The sequence below is a fragment of the Phyllostomus hastatus genome, unplaced genomic scaffold (genome assembly GCF_019186645.2).
Source record: "Phyllostomus hastatus isolate PE091 unplaced genomic scaffold, TTU_PhHast_1.1 phas_contig_29, whole genome shotgun sequence".
In the NCBI taxonomy this organism is placed as follows: Eukaryota; Metazoa; Chordata; class Mammalia; order Chiroptera; family Phyllostomidae; genus Phyllostomus; species Phyllostomus hastatus.
The window spans coordinates 323,895-340,059 of NW_025333835.1; the positions used below are offsets into that span (position 1 = coordinate 323,895).

Here is a 16,165-nt window from a genome sequence, read left to right on the forward strand (position 1 = left end):
TGATTGGCAGCTTTATCACAAGGTGCTTGCTTGCTCATGCATCACTTCTTGTGCAGAGTTTTTTGGCGAAGCATCCAATCATCCAGGTGACTCAGCCCTCCTACAGCCCAGATTTGGCATCCTCCAACTTTTTTTTTTCCCAAAACTAATATCATTTTTAAAAGGGGAAAAATTTCAGACCATTGATGAGATTCAGGAAAATACAATGGGGCAACTGATGGAGACTGGGAGAACTATGTGAGGTCCTAAGGTGCCTACTTTGAAGGGAACTGAGGAGTCATTGTCCTATGTACAGTGCTTGTATCCTATGTCTTCTTTAAAAAATGTCTCTATTTTTCATAGCACATGGCTGGATACCTTCTGGACAGACCACTTATAGGCTTAAGGTGAACAATTCCACAACACATCACTTGTATATTGTATTATGTGTTCACCACTGCAAAGTCAAATCTCCTTCCATCGTCATTTAACCCTCCTTTCCCTCACAGTTGTTTGTGTCTTTGAGGGTTTATTTATTTTTTATTTTATGCTTAATCTCTTCCCCCTTTTCTCCCAGCCCCCTAAACACCTACCCTTTGAAAGATGTCAGGACATTTCTTTTACATTATTTTAAAATTCTAACTTGCTTTTAGTGGTGGAGCTCTTCATAAAGAAATACAAAGAATATTTACACTTGGAAAAGAAAGAAAACAGCAATTGCAAGTCTCTCCCTGTGGCCCTTCCTCTCTGAGTAATCTAGCATTATTTGATGATCTTTTTTGAATGTGGTCTTTGAGGAAGCTGAAGAGGAGCCTAGAGAATTCCTTAGCTTCACCAGTTAAAACTCCTGCTGCTTCTCCCCAATTTTTTAGCTACACAAATCCCTGCATTTCAGTTGGGCAGAGGGAATTCACCATTATAGCTAGCTAAGTGTGTCCTCAGAAAATGTACTCACTACAGCAACTGAACTCTTCTATAAGAAAATATGCATGTTTTTATAGCTTTCTGCTCCTTTAATAGTTTATATCTACGGGCTCCATAATGCTCCCATATGTTTTCAAAACCTGATTTTGGTTATAAGCTTCATTTCTATCTTCATGTACAGGGATGGAAAAGCCTCAATTATCTAAAAGTTAAAATAGGAGTATTTAGTCAAAATAAAATCCAAAAAGATTCATTTATAACCAAAAAATTTAAACTTTTGGTATAGTTTTAATTGAAATTTTCAAACTAATGCACATAGAACAATGGTTTAAAAAATCAAAAGCATTCTTTTAAATTCTTTATATTTCAAAGTTAGTGTCTACAGAGATGTGTTGAATGAAAGCCCCGTCTTCAAAGGTCACACTTTAATTGGTATTGTTCTTATTGATATGTCCTATAATGTAGGAATCATAGTTTTAATACTTAACTCATTTATGTTTGTCTCCTTTCCAAGTCCCAGCTCTTTTTCCTGGTAATGGATCTCACACCACACTATCATGAAATGTCACACTCACTGTCATAACTACCTCTATCTCTAAGACAACCTTGTAGCAGTGAGCACATGTTTATTTTTTGTTGATGCACTTTCCATCTACTGTACCTGGGTTATTCTTTTATAGTGTTAAGAGTAACTTGGAATTCCATCTGCTTTAACATTCTAAATTTATGTCACTGTATAACTTGGAAAATTATCAGTGGTGGTTTTTATCAAAATTCTGATTTCCAGTAATGGAGAACTTTTGTTTTAAATTAGGTCTGAAATCTTGCAAGTTAGTAAAGTTCAATAATAGCAGAATAGAAGACTATTCTTTAAATAAGGGTTATGACGTTTGTATATGCTAAGTTGGTAAGACCTTTCCTTATACCCAACACTCAAGTTCATCATTAGAGCTCTGCTTCTAACCATAGCCATTAATGCTGAATAAGTGGTTTTACTTCTAAGTGTTCCTCCGCAAAAGATTTCAGAAAGGGTCAAGATGACCCTCACTTTGCGTGATACATTTAAACTACAAATGTTTGTGCATGTAAATAATGCATTCTTGATTAAATTATACTTTAAATGCATGAGCAAGTCTACTAATAGAAGGAATTATATGTATTTATTCTTTTCTAATGTGAAAAGTTCTTTTGCAATGTAAACAATTTCATTTACATAAGGTGAAATGGTAAGTACTTACTCATTTCTGCCAGTTTCTGTTGAAATTTGGACTCCCCTGGGAGATGTTTACTGCAGATGAAAAAATACAAAGTATTTCATATGTCTATGTATAAATGGAAAACTCAAATTCCCAATAACTATAGGGTTTTACATGACTTATTTTATACTCTTATTTTAGTGAGTAACTTTTAATTTCAAAGGTTTATAAACAAACCATCTAAAATATAAATGTCACAAATTTATGATCCTACATAGTTTTTCAGTGATCTTATAAAACACAATAGCTGATATTTCTCAAGAGTAAGTACTTTAAAATCTAATGTTAATCAAAAGTAACAAAATTTTATCAATATTTTGTAAAAATGATCAGGTTTTAAACATCCTATATTTTGGTGCTTTTAACTCTTGGATGCAGACAAAACTATTATTTTGGGCAATCCTAACAATTTCTAAATAAAACTGGCATGAAAGGGGTTGGTGGAAGTCAAAAGCAGAGCTGGTACTCTGAGTTCTCCAGATTACCAGTTCATCTACTAAGAAGCATTCTGAAACTGCTCCTACCTTCCATCTGCTTCATCTGATCCTTCAATATCAAAGCGCAGTTTTTTTAGTGGTTTAGGAGGGTTGCTTCCTTCTGCACTTCTTTTGAGCACACGGTCACTGTTACACACCATCTGATTTATTTTCTGGAACTTCTCAGAAGTCTATGAATTACAGAATTCTGTATTTAATTTTTAAATACAAGCATTTGGTAGTTACCAACTCTTAATTATAGTTTGAAGTATGTGAAAAATCAGGCAGAGGTAATATCTACATTTTAATTTTTTTGACTTACTGCACCAAGACAAATGAAAAGCCTCAAAATAAGAGTAACAATTTACCCAATTAAAAATCCACTCAAATTTTTAAGTCTTCCTGTCTCTTTCCATGAGGTGTTTCCACCAACAATGCTGACTACTATTCTGAAAGTCCTAGTTCCTCAGTTTCAGAACACACCCACACACCAAACTCTGGCTACCTCTTTCTCAGAAGCATATAAAAGTTGAAACAGCTTTCTGGACCACTGTTTTTGTCAGATTTTTTTTTCTTGAGGGCAAACATAACCAGAGGAGACAAGAATTGAATGAGATGAAGTTTCCAGTGAAGAATAATCTCACTTTTGAGATACTATGTTGACAAGTTATATAGTTTATATATTTTAAACCATCATTGATAACAGTATTTGTTGAAATACTGCTAATTCATAAAGTTTTAAAAATAAAAAATCAAATATCAAAAAGACTTAAGAATTTGAGTTCATCCACTATTATTGGAGATGGTTTGAGAGCTAATCTCCTAAAGGAGAATCCTGTCACAGCAAAGAATGTTTTGTTAAGAAATACCAAAGGAAAGACAATACCTTATTTTATCCAAAGGAGAAACATGTAGAAAAATTGTATTTCTTAGCTATTTAGAACCAGAGTGAAGTGATTATCTCAGGGATGTAAATGAACATATTCATTTGAACTAAAAAATGAGACCAGCCTTTCTGATAAAAATTAAATCTGAATGGTGATGGAAGGATACTTGACTTGGGGTGGTGAACACACAATATAGGGTACAGATGATATGTTGTGGAATTGTGCACCTGAAACCTGTATAATTTTGTTAAGGAGTGTCACTCTGGTAAATTCAGTAACAAGGAAAAAATAGTGAAAAAAAAAAAAGAAAAATCTGATTTGACTGATTGATTTGACAGTGAGGAATAGCTTTGCTGATTATGCTTTATTTTCCAAAAAAATAAATGCTAAAACAGGTTTTGATGGAAAATATATTTAGAGCACATTTATGTGACAGAAACTAAATCCTGTGCACTCATTAAATTTATGATGATTTTTAGTTATCAGCTTTAAAATATGGAAGTATATATAATAACATATTCTCAGTTCTTTTAAAGGTTATGGCAAGCAGGAAAGTATGACACATCTATTCTATCTATACATCTCCAGATCCAACTACACTTATGCATGTGAGCTCCTTTGTGTAGCCTGACAGCTGCAGCCTACCCTGAGCTACATGTCACAGCACTGTATGGTTTGTAACATGTCTTAACACCTGGTCTTTTAGTACACAAACTTTTATCTTTCTCTAGTTATTTTACTTGGGGAAGTAAGACAGACAGACTCTAGAATGGCTCTTACTAATCCCCAGCTCCTAGTGTTACACCCTTGTGTTATTCTTCTCTCCTTGAATGTAGGTTTGTCTTGGAATGTCACTTCCAATATTAGTGACCAAAAGACTGTGACTTCCATCTTGCTCATTATTTCCTTTCCTTCCCTTCCTCTCTTGAAGTTCCTACTCTGGGGGAAGCAAGTATAAGTAGTGAGTAGTTCTATGGAGAACCTCAAGTGGCAAGGTACTGATGGCTTGGGCAGATAGCCATCAAGGTTCAGCTGGTAGCCATACAAATGAATTTGCAAGAAACCCTTTTCCATTTGAGCCTTGAGATAACTGCAGCCCCAGCTGACAGGTTGATGGTAGCCTTGTGGGGACAGGCCCTGGACTCAACTAAGCCAGGCCTGAATTACTGAAACCACAGAAAACTGAAATAAAAAAACATTTGTTTTAAGTCACTAAGTTTGTATTGATTTGTTATGCAGCAATAAATAACTATTAAAGGCAAGAGAGATGTGGTGGTGAACATTAAGAGTAATGTACACTCAATACAGGACTGCTGAATTCGTGATGTTAGTGGAAGATCAACTAGAGTAGCAGGTTGCCAGCCTAGAATAACTTTCAAAGCTAAGCTTTTACTTGGATCCTTCTAGAATAAATACCACCACATACCTGCCATTTATGAGAGTCTCATGTAACCAAGTCCTAATCAATTTACCAGAGAAAGAATATCCTACAGGTCTGACAGAAGGACAAGCAAAAGCATGTATATGTGTAGAAGATGACCAGTAGATAGGTACTGGCTGGTGACATTTGGATATGGTATCTTATTTCAAACCACACGCACATTTAGTGAATTTTAAACCTGTTTTCTAAACATTCCTTTGAAACTATATATGTTTATGTATATACATGAATGTATGTACACACATATATATGCACTACATAAAACATTTGACTTTGACTCTGATACGTATATTTTCCAAATTCTATGCAACATGCTTAGATGGGTATTTAAATAACAGCACTTGTAAATTCAAATTATAGAAATCTTCAATTTCTTTTCATAGTTATAGTGCAGGCCACTGTATTTCACAGAAAGAAAATACTCACCCCAAATGATTCACCAATGGATACTAAGATTCTGTCAAGAAAAAATACAAATTAGTAATAAAAATCATACACAACTTTGCAGAGATGAACATACACTCAGCATTGTGAATTATCAGAAATACCAAATCAAGGGTTTCATCTACCCTTAGAACCACTGATAAATCATAGTCATTAAAGGCTTAATCTAACAGTACTAGTCTAGTCATACACTGAGCTGGTCTCTTAGATTTTTAAAGCAAAAACTTTATGTCTGCAAGAGCATATTTTGCCATTGTCCACATTTGAAGAGAGTAAATTTTAAATTTATTCCTACTTAATTCTTCATAAACCAATGGGTAAGTTATCAATTACAATTTCACATTTTCTCATTAAAATTCATGATATTAAGCAATAATCAATTCTAATTAGGATCTATATTGATATATAGGATAAAGGCTATCATATATCCTAGAATCAGGAATCTCTATTAGTCTGTTTGGCCTTATTTGAACTATATAATACATGTTTTTTGATAATAAAGCTAAAGAAGAGCACTAGCTGACAAAACAAAGATTTGATGATATACACATATAACTAATACATACACAGATTTTATTGTCCTCCAATTCCTTGATAAGTGGCTATCAATCTCTACATATTTGACTAACCAGAATACCTAAATATGCTAGATAAGCAGAGTGTTAACAATCTAGTGAACAAACTGAACTAATAAGCAAAATAGAGACAGACTCAGAGAGAGTAGGCTGACCTCTCTGGTGGGAAGAAGGGGTGGGAGGGATCAAGCGAAAAAGAAAAAGGACTCATGAGCATGGACAACAGTGTGGTGATTACAGTGTGGGTGAGTGGAGGTGGAAGAGAGTATAAGGGGGATAGGTGGTAATGGAAAAAATGCAATAAAAAATCAACTGCTAAAAAAAGATGCTGCCTTAATGCTTGATCAATGATTTATCAGGAATTTCATGTGACTTTTCTGCCAATAAAGGGCCCCCCCAACACACAAGTGATTTCACTATGATCAGCAAATAGCCATTATTATCAGCACAATATAGATTAAATATCATCATTAAAAATTACTCTGGGATACAATTTCATATTGAAATGTAGGACTGAATAAGTTAAATAGACATGGTATGGCATCTTAGCTTATAATGTAAGTTGTAGATTTCAGTACACAGATACTCAAAAAATAAACAAAAGATGGTATGACTAGACACAAGAGCATTTAAATCGTTTGCCAATTATTTTTTATTTTATCTTTTTCTGTGGAGTTTGAAGTTGTATCATGAGTAAGCACACCACACAAATATTAATATTTTCTAAGGGGTTAATATATTCCCTCTCCTTGTTTGTTTTTCTTGCCAAATATAACTGTATGGGCTGACAATTTCTGAGATGTGATTACATTAACTATTCTTGCTAATCTGCCTCCCACTTTATATGATAGTCAGTTTCAAATAGCCCATGGCACTTCAAAGCCAGAAAGCAGTTGTGGTTGGACATGGAATATAATATAATGATTTGTAGTTGCACAGAATCTTTCTTTTTTTTAAGACACTATTTATTTTTAGAGAGGGGGAAAGGAGGAAGAAAGAGAGAGAGAGAGAGAAACAATCATGTGTGAGAGATACATCCATCGGTTGCCTCTCACATGCACCCATTTGGTGAATGGCCTGCAACCCAGTCATGGGCCCTGACTGGGAATCAACCAGCCACCTTTCAGTTCACAGGTCAGTGCTCAGTCCACACAGCCACACCAGCCAGGACCAGAGTCTTTCATCTTAGCATTTAAAATTGCTTCATAATCATTATGTCCCTGATCCACAGCACCTTTCTGAGGTGGACACAGAGAACTGCCCACGCTGATATAAGGAAGCCACAGGAAATTAGGGATGAACTTCTAAAGACTTAATTTACTCATCTACATTTAATCAGCCACCTATAATTTATAACAGCAAGAAGAACAATTCCACAGAAGAGCTTACAAGACATTCAATAAACTATAGAATAAAAATAATTAACGAAAAGTAATCTCTTTGTTTAGTAGCCTGGCTAACAAAAATATGATTTGAAACCTATTACCAACTGGTTCTCAGACTGTTAAAAAAAGAATAGACCTCAGCATCCAGGAAAGCTGATGACTAAATTTGCAAACCTATCTAAGTAAACAAATTATCTTTTTTGTAGGAGACCGTTCTGCGTGGCATGGGCCCAGATCCCACTGGGAGATGCACAGGACCCACACCCACGGATAGGTTCTCCTGTGGGGAATCAGGCCTGCAATGTGCCTAGGCCACTTTGAGTCTTGCTCTTGCTAAAAAACTCCCTCACCCTGAATTGAGGACATTTACTGCAAAGTAACTTCCTAAAATCCATGCTAAACTTTCCAAGGATGAGTGTAACTGGTTCGACCACTTTTGCCTTTTCATTTGCAAATATCCCTCTTCTGTGATGTGATTAGTGGCATTGGCTCCTTTGTTTTTTATAAAAGGTAACCACCTAAAGCAAACCTGTACATAGCAAATGAGGACCATCATGTAATGTGCTGAGAAACCCAATAAAGGCCGGTCACAGCAAGGGCCAAGGATTTTGCTCCCCTTGAGAAAAAAGCCATGCTGTCCATTTTCCTCCACTGGACTCAGTAGTTTGTGTGAATGTCTCATTTCATTCATAATGATGCAGACACTGTGGGCCCATGTCTGCATCACTTTCTTTCCTCACAAATTCTTATCATGTCACTTAATATAAATAAGCCAATTAGGGATGCCAGAATAGATCTTATTTTAAATGAAGAAAACTTTATAATTTTATGCTTGAATGAAAATAATCCCCTCTTATTTCTTAGCACTTCATTAAAGATAAAACACAAACCTTGATCTTGGAGTCATTTTTGTTGGTGTTGGCAGACCGTCTGAAATCTTGTATGGATTCTTCAGGGGTGATATATAGATGTTTCCTCCAGGAATCCGTAAAGGTGAACTGGAAAACTTGTAGGGGCTTTGAGGAATGTGAGGTATTGGTGACAAAGTAGGGGGCTAGAGCAAAAGCAGAGGCAGATTATTTATTTAATGTCTTAGTGAGATCCATTGTTTTATAATTAGATTTTTCCAAACAAAGGACACTTTTAACATACCCTGGTGGAAGCATACTGCAAAATATTTGTTTTCAGTCTCTGCATAAAGACTGAGTTATAGAATACTATAATAGAATCATATTCCTCTTCTCTGATCAAAACCCGTTTGAATGTCTGAGGAAGAATAAAAATACTTGTTAAATATATTTGGGAGTTTATGTTTAGATTTTCTTTTGTAATAGTTCATGATACTTTTTAACAGTAAGAAGCACATATTATACAGGAAAAAAATAATCTGAAAACTCTTTCTTAGGCTTGGGTTATTGCAGGGGTATAGTATTCCTTATTCACTCTATAATATAAATTTGTGTATTAAAAACATTAATCTTCCAATTCCATTTAGTTACAAATAATTAACCAATAATATAAAAGTAAAGAATTAACATGTGAATTTATATTAGGTTAGACTATATGATCTAACTAATGACTGAAGTTACCCATATTACAGATATGGATATATCCCAAAACTTCCTACCATAGAAGATTACTTACCTCCTGAACAGCATGAGGAAGTTCCTTATAAGCTGTTACAATGATTTTGAATTTAAGGTCTATATTCTTTACTTTGCATATGCCATACATGGAACACATCATAACCTAATAAATAAATGTAATGTGAAAATAGTCAGAATTTTGTAATATGGTTGTGTTCTAAAAAGCACTTGTTATCTTTCTTTTTACCTTAAAATAGAAATTCAATTTCCTACAGAATAATCTTTTCCCATCCTAAGCTCAGTTTGAAAGTCTATGTGAAGTATTTAACCCAAATTCTATTTAAAGAACGAATGTAAATAGTCAACCCTCAATCATGTGGTTTATGAATAACCCTAACTTTTGCTCCCATCCCTTAGATATTTCCCAGAAGATAAAAGATGAAACTGGAATCAGTTAGCTGTGTAACTAGCACTTAAAAAAAAGCCAGTGTGAAAAGGATCAAACTATTAGATAAAATAATATTGATACATTTCATGGTAGTGGTAAGGGGGATGTAGTAATAAAAGGGGATAGGAGAGACTCTTGTACTGTTGATGATGTTCTGTTTCTTCCAAGATCAGGCAAGATCAGGAGCATTCAGGGTGGTATGGCTGTAGACAATGTTCTATTTCTTTATTTGGATACTACTTATACGGGTGAGTTCAAGTGATGAATTTACATTAAGATGCACCCTTATGATATATGGATTTTTCTATATGCATATTACATTTCAAATAAGAATACTTTTAAATGCAAAAATAAGACAAAATGATTCCCTGTGACATTAAAACATCAAACTTTCTTAATTTGTATGAATTTTATTGCCTAATTTAAGTATTCATATCTTCTGAAACATTCTTGCTCACATCTACTATTGCTAACAATTCCTATGCATCATCCCTTGCCCAGCATCCTACCAGCCCCGATCCTTCTATTCCTGCCATTTAGAAGGCCATTCAGTATTCTCTTTGCTAATTCACATTTTATTTCTACTCCAACACTTTACCTAAGGCACCTCTCACAAAAATGTTCTTGATTCCAGAAAGCTAATTTCTTTGGAAATCCTTAGTGCTACTGTATATTTCTTTGTATATTGTAGAAAAGCAGTAGAACCAAAAGGCAATAAGTGCCTACTTTAAAAAATACAATATACTAGAATTTATACATCCAAATATGATCTGGTAAAATATACATATTTGTAGGTTTTATACAATAATTCACCTTTTGCTGAAAACATTTTTATTGGGACCATTACTACCAACCTTACTGCCAGAAATAAAAGGATCATAAGGGAACATTATGAATAATTACATAAAAAAATAAAGACACCTAAGATGAAATAGAAAAATTTATAGAAGAACACAAACTACCAAAACTGAGTGAAGAAGATCTAAGCTTGAATTAGCAATAAAAAATTGTCCACAAACAAAAGCCTAAACCCAGATGGCTTCACTGGTGAATTCGCTGGTTAATTCTACCAACTGATAATTGAAGAATTAATATCAATTTTTCACAAACTCTTTCAAAAGTAGAGAGGAGGGAATATTACCAACTAAGTCTATGAGGCCATTATTTCTCTGATATCAAAGCCAGACATCACAAGAAAATTGTTAACATCTCTATGATTATAAATGTAAGAATTTTCAATAAAAAGTTGAATTCAGCAGCACTGTTGATATACTGTGACTAAATAGGGTTCATTCTAGAAATGCAAGGCTAGTTTAACATCTAAAATTCAATTAATGTAATGATACACTAGGTATCAATACAAGGGGAAAACATTTATCATTTCAATAGATACAGAAAAAATGAAAAAATTCAATAAACTTTCATGATAAAAGCACTCAATAAACTAGAAATAGAAGGAAACTCCTCAACATGATAAAGGGCATATATAAGAAAAAAACCTATGGCTAACAACAGATTTAATGTTTCATTAATAATGAATGCCTTACCCAAAGATCAATAACAAAACGAGGATGTCTCTTTTCACAACTTCCATTCAGCACTGTATTGGAAGCTCTAACCAAAGCAATTTAGCACATAAATAAAATGAAAGACTTGTAGATTGAAAAGGAAGAAGTAAAACTATCTCTGTTAATAGAAGACATGATTCCAATATTGAAAATCTTAAGGAATCCACCAAAAATTATTAGAACTTATAAACAACTTAGGCAAGATTGTAAGATAGAAGATCAATATACAAAAATCAATTGTATTTCAATACAATTGTAATGAACAATCTGAAAAAGAAAGTAAGGAACCAATTTTATTTACAATAGTGTTAAAAAGAACAAAATACTTAGAGATAAATTTAACAAAAGTGTAAGACTTGTACTCTAAAAAATTTTTAAAAACATTGTTGAAAGAAATTAGGGAAGATTTAAATAAATGGAAAGATATCACATGTTAATGGACTGGAAGACAATGTTGTTTTTGACAGTACTCCTCAGACTGACTTATAATTCAGTTCAATCCCTATCAAAACTCCAACTGGCTTCTTTGTAGAAATTGACAAGCCAATCCTAAAATTCATATAAAAATGCAAGCTTCGGAATAGTCAAACCCATCTTGTAAAAGAGCAAAATTAGAGCACTCACTTCCCTATTTCAAAACTTACTAAAAAGCAGTAATCAAGACAGTGTTGTAGTGGCATAAAAAGAGACATATAGATCAATGAAATAGAAGAGACCAGAAACAAACATTTACAGACTTATAGTTAATTGATTTTTGAACAATTCTCAACAGGGAAAGAAAAGACTTTTCAAGTTATAGTGCTGGAACAACAGGTATCCAAGTACAAACTAATGAAGTTGAATTCCTAACTCACACCATATACAAAAATTAACGCAAAATGGAACAAAATCTCAATGTAAGCGCTAAAAGTATAAAACTCTTAGAGAAAAATAGGGATAAATCTTCATGACCTCTGATTTGGCAATGGTTTTGTAGATATGACACCAAAGGCATCAGTAACAAAAGAAAAAATAGATAAACTAAACATCAACAGAATTAAAAACTTTTGTGCTTCAAAGGATACCATCAAGAAAGTGAGAAGACAACTCAGAGAATGAAAGAAAATATTTGCAAGTTCCATACATATCTAATAAGGGACTTGTATGTAGAATACATAAAGAACCTTTACAACTCAGTAATAAAAATACAACTCAATTTAAAAATACCCAAAAGATATTTCTCCACTGAAGATATACAATGGCCAATAAGCACATGAAAAGATTATTAATCAACATCATTAGCTATGAGGGAAATGTAAATAGATAGCTACTTCATATCCACTAGGATGCTTATAGTCAAAAAGGCAATTAGGTTGGTAAGGATGTGGAGAAACTGGAACCTCATACATGGCTGGTAGAAACATAAAATGGTATAGCCATGTTGGAAAGTAATCTGGCCATTCCTCAGAAGGTTAAACATAGAGTTACCATATGACCCAGAAATTCCACTCCTAGGTAGATACCCAAGATAAATGAAAACATAAGTCCACATAAAAACCTGTACATGAATGTTGATAGTAACATTACTTACAGTAGCGAAAAAAATAGAAACCAAATGTACATCAGCTGATAAAAAGATAAACATTATGTGGTATATATCCACACAATGGATTATTTGGCAATAAAATGAAATACTGATAAAAGCTATAACACTGACGAATGACGTACTTAGAACAATGAAACACTATATTAAGTGAAAGAAGCCTGATACAAAAGATAACATATTATACGATTCAATTTGTAAGAACTGTCCAAAATAAGCAAATCTATAGAGATAGAAAGTAGATTATTGTTGCCTGGAGCTGGAGAAGGTGGGGTACGGGAGAGTAAGTGCTACAGGGTATGAGGGTTTCTTTTTTTTTTTTAAAGATTTTATTTATTTTTTTTTGGAGAGAGAAGGGAGGGGGAGAGAGAGAGAAACATGAATGTGCGGTTGCTGGGGGTCATGGCCTGCAACCTAGGCATGTACCCTGACTAGGAATCGAACCTGCGACACTTTGGTTCACAGCCTGCACTCATTCCACTGAGCTACGCCAGCCAGGGCTAGGGTTTCTTGTTTGATGTGATGAAAATGTTTTAAAATTGACTTTGGTGATGGTTGTACAACTTTGTGAATATAATAAAAACCAGTGGACTGTACAACTTAATCAGGGTAATTTGTATGGTATATGATATCTCAATGGAGCTGTTAACAAAAGAATATTCTTATTATCCCATTTACAGAAAAGAAAAAGGAACATATGAGAGAATGTTCTCTGTAAATTAACACATTCATTTGTTAGTTCATTCAGTCATTCAATAGGCACTGTTTTATATCAGTTGGTTCTTAAGTTTCCTGCTTTTTGCAACACTAGAAATAAAATCTAGCTTATTACAACACAGAATAAACTATGAGACACAATGTCTTCAGTAATTTTTATAAGATCTTTCATCTTATTAAGCAAGTAGAGTTACTGAAATACTCTCAAGGTCTGATTTGTAAGAATAACAGCAAAAATATAAAATATAGCCAACCAGTAAATATATATTAAGTCTACAAACTGATCTAGCTTATTTGAATTTGATCTTTTCTTAAGATGTCCCCAGAAGCTCTCTAAAAAAGGTAGCAGCTTCCCAAATGCCTGTTCCCATCAGTAGCATTCTTAAGATGCCTGTTGACTTAGCATTTTGTGAAGTCCTAGACTCCATAGCACCAGGGCTGACTGTCTCAGCTTCACCTCCAAGGAAACTGCTCATAGCAAGCTACCAATGGGCAAGTAGGTTCCTTTTCAAAGGCCCTCGCTCAAAGCCATGAAATAGGTTGTTCAAACTTCAGTACTGTACAGACTCGCATAAAAAAAAATCCTTATGGCCAATAAAAAAAAATGTGTCTGCCAACTCCAAGATGGTAAATATTTTCTTAAATAATGTCTGATTGTATTAAAATGTCCTTCAATTACATTTAAGTTTTATTGATATAATATACAAAATAATTTCTTCTTAGATTATCCTTAAAATATAGATAGAAAAAATGTAGAGTTCAGAGATCACCCAGATATATCCATTGGATCCCCAAACTGTATCCCACATCTGTGCTAAGACAGCGAACTTCACCCCGCCCCACATCACTTCACTCTAGCCATCTCCTTCTAGGGCACCCTGAAGTAAGGCACAGAACACTGATTCTCTGATGACTTAGAGTGACATTTCAGTTCCCAAAAGAGTCCTCTCAGGACTGATGTATCTGAAAGTAGGTAACCAGGAAACTGACAAACTGAACTTCACAGTTTGCAGCACAATTATGAGGACCAGATACTGCTAATTGTCAACTTAGTATCTCTTTTCCCTTTCCTCATAACTTAGGATATCCATTTTTTTTTACCTTAAAGGCAAGGGAATTAAAAGCAAAAATAAATCAATGGGACTATATAAAACTAAAAAGCTTCTGTACAGCAAAAGAAAACAACAACAAAACAAAAAGGCAATCAACAGAAGAAGATATTTGCAAACAACATCTCCAAATAGGAGTTAATATTCAAAATATATAAAGAACTCATACAACAACAACAAATAAATAATTCAATTAAAAAATGAGCAGAGGACCTAAATAGATACTTCTCTGAAGAAGACATACAAACAGCCAAAAGACATACGAAAAGATGCTCAACTTTACTAGCTATATGCAAATCAAAACTATAATGAGATACCACCTCACATCTGTTAGAAAGGCTGTTATCAACAAGACAGGTAATAATAACAAGTGTTGGAGAGGTTGGAGAGAAAAAGGAGCCCTCATTCACTGCTGGTGAGAAGGTAAACTAGTACAGCTACCCTGGAAAACTGCAAGGAGTGTCCTCAAAAAAGAGTTACCATATGATGCAGCAATCCCTCTTTTAGATATCTACCCCCCAAATTTGGAAACATTTATTCATAAAGATATATGTACTCCTATATTCACTGCAATATTATTCATAATGGCCAAAGCATGGAAACAACCAAAGTGTCCTGAAGATGACTGGGTAAAGAAGATGTGATACATATACAATGGAATACTATTCACCCATAAGAAAAGATGAAATACTGTCATTTGTGACAACCCAGATGAATCCTGAGAATATCCTGCTAAGTGAAATAGGTCAGATGGAAAAAGTCAAGAACCATATGATTTCACTCATCTGTGGGGTATAACACTGAAACTCATAGACACAGACAACAGTACAGTGAATACTAGAGGGAAAGGGTGGTGGGAAAAGGGTAGAAAAGGGCAAAAGGAGTGAAATAAATGGTGACAGAAGGTGATTTGACTTTGGGTGACAAACACACTATACAATATACAGATGATGTATTATAGAATTGTACGTTTAAAACCTGTATCACTTTAATAACCAATGTCACCCCAATAAATTTAACAAAATTTTTTTAAAAAGAAAAAAATCATAATTAGTTAACAAATAAATACAAGGAAAGGTGAAGTGTATTATTTTTTTACCTGGTCCAAATGCCTGTCTCTCATGAGTTCATACTCATTTTGCAGTGTGTGCTGGAAAAGGGTCCAGATGATGTGTTCTAGTTCTGGGTGGTCAGACAGAAGACGTGCACACAAGGTATTTAGTCGAAGATATGCCAGTCGGTATACTTGGAGAGACAAGGAGAATTAGTTATGTGTACTGTTCATTTTGAGTTACCAGTGCATTTTTTCCCAAAACATTAAATGGCTACAACCATAATGTTAAATAGAATTTTAACAATAACCTCATTTCTACCACTATTTTCCTTATGAGTAAATTATAACTAGTCTTACCATAGTGCTAGGTACATAAAAGGCCAAAATAATACTTGATGAATTAATTATTACAGCATAAAACTGAGGCAGAGTGGAAGGTGAAGGAAGAAAGATAATAAGATATTATTAAATTAGACAACACACATAGGGTTTGTTTCAGTTTTGTTGGTAACCATTCATCACAGATATTAGAAATTCTCACTCTCAGTATTTAAGAGGGAACATTTTAAAAAGTAATGGAATTTTCAATGTTTTAACTTTTACATTCCTAAAAACAAAAAACAAAGTGCATTTCTCTACAAAATGCCAATGGCGTATACTCTGTTGAGAAATAGCAGGATTGAACTACTGATGGGTAACATGACTGTGATAGAAACCTTATTTAGATTGTACTT

At 34.0% G+C, this 16,165-nt stretch overlaps 1 protein-coding gene across 1 annotated transcript in view; it reads right to left on the reverse strand.

Moving 5' to 3' along the window:
• The window catches only part of RB1 (RB transcriptional corepressor 1), a 283,425-nt gene that overhangs the window by 2,767 nt on the left and 264,493 nt on the right, over positions 1–16,165 (reverse strand). The window contains exons 20-26 of the mRNA XM_045838956.1: positions 15,477–15,622; positions 9,012–9,116; positions 8,520–8,633; positions 8,258–8,421; positions 5,390–5,420; positions 2,684–2,826; positions 2,142–2,191 (exon numbers count right to left, since the gene is read on the reverse strand). Of these exons, the coding sequence (XP_045694912.1) occupies positions 2,142–2,191; positions 2,684–2,826; positions 5,390–5,420; positions 8,258–8,421; positions 8,520–8,633; positions 9,012–9,116; positions 15,477–15,622 (753 nt within the window). The remainder of the gene's footprint in view (positions 1–2,141; positions 2,192–2,683; positions 2,827–5,389; positions 5,421–8,257; positions 8,422–8,519; positions 8,634–9,011; positions 9,117–15,476; positions 15,623–16,165) is intronic.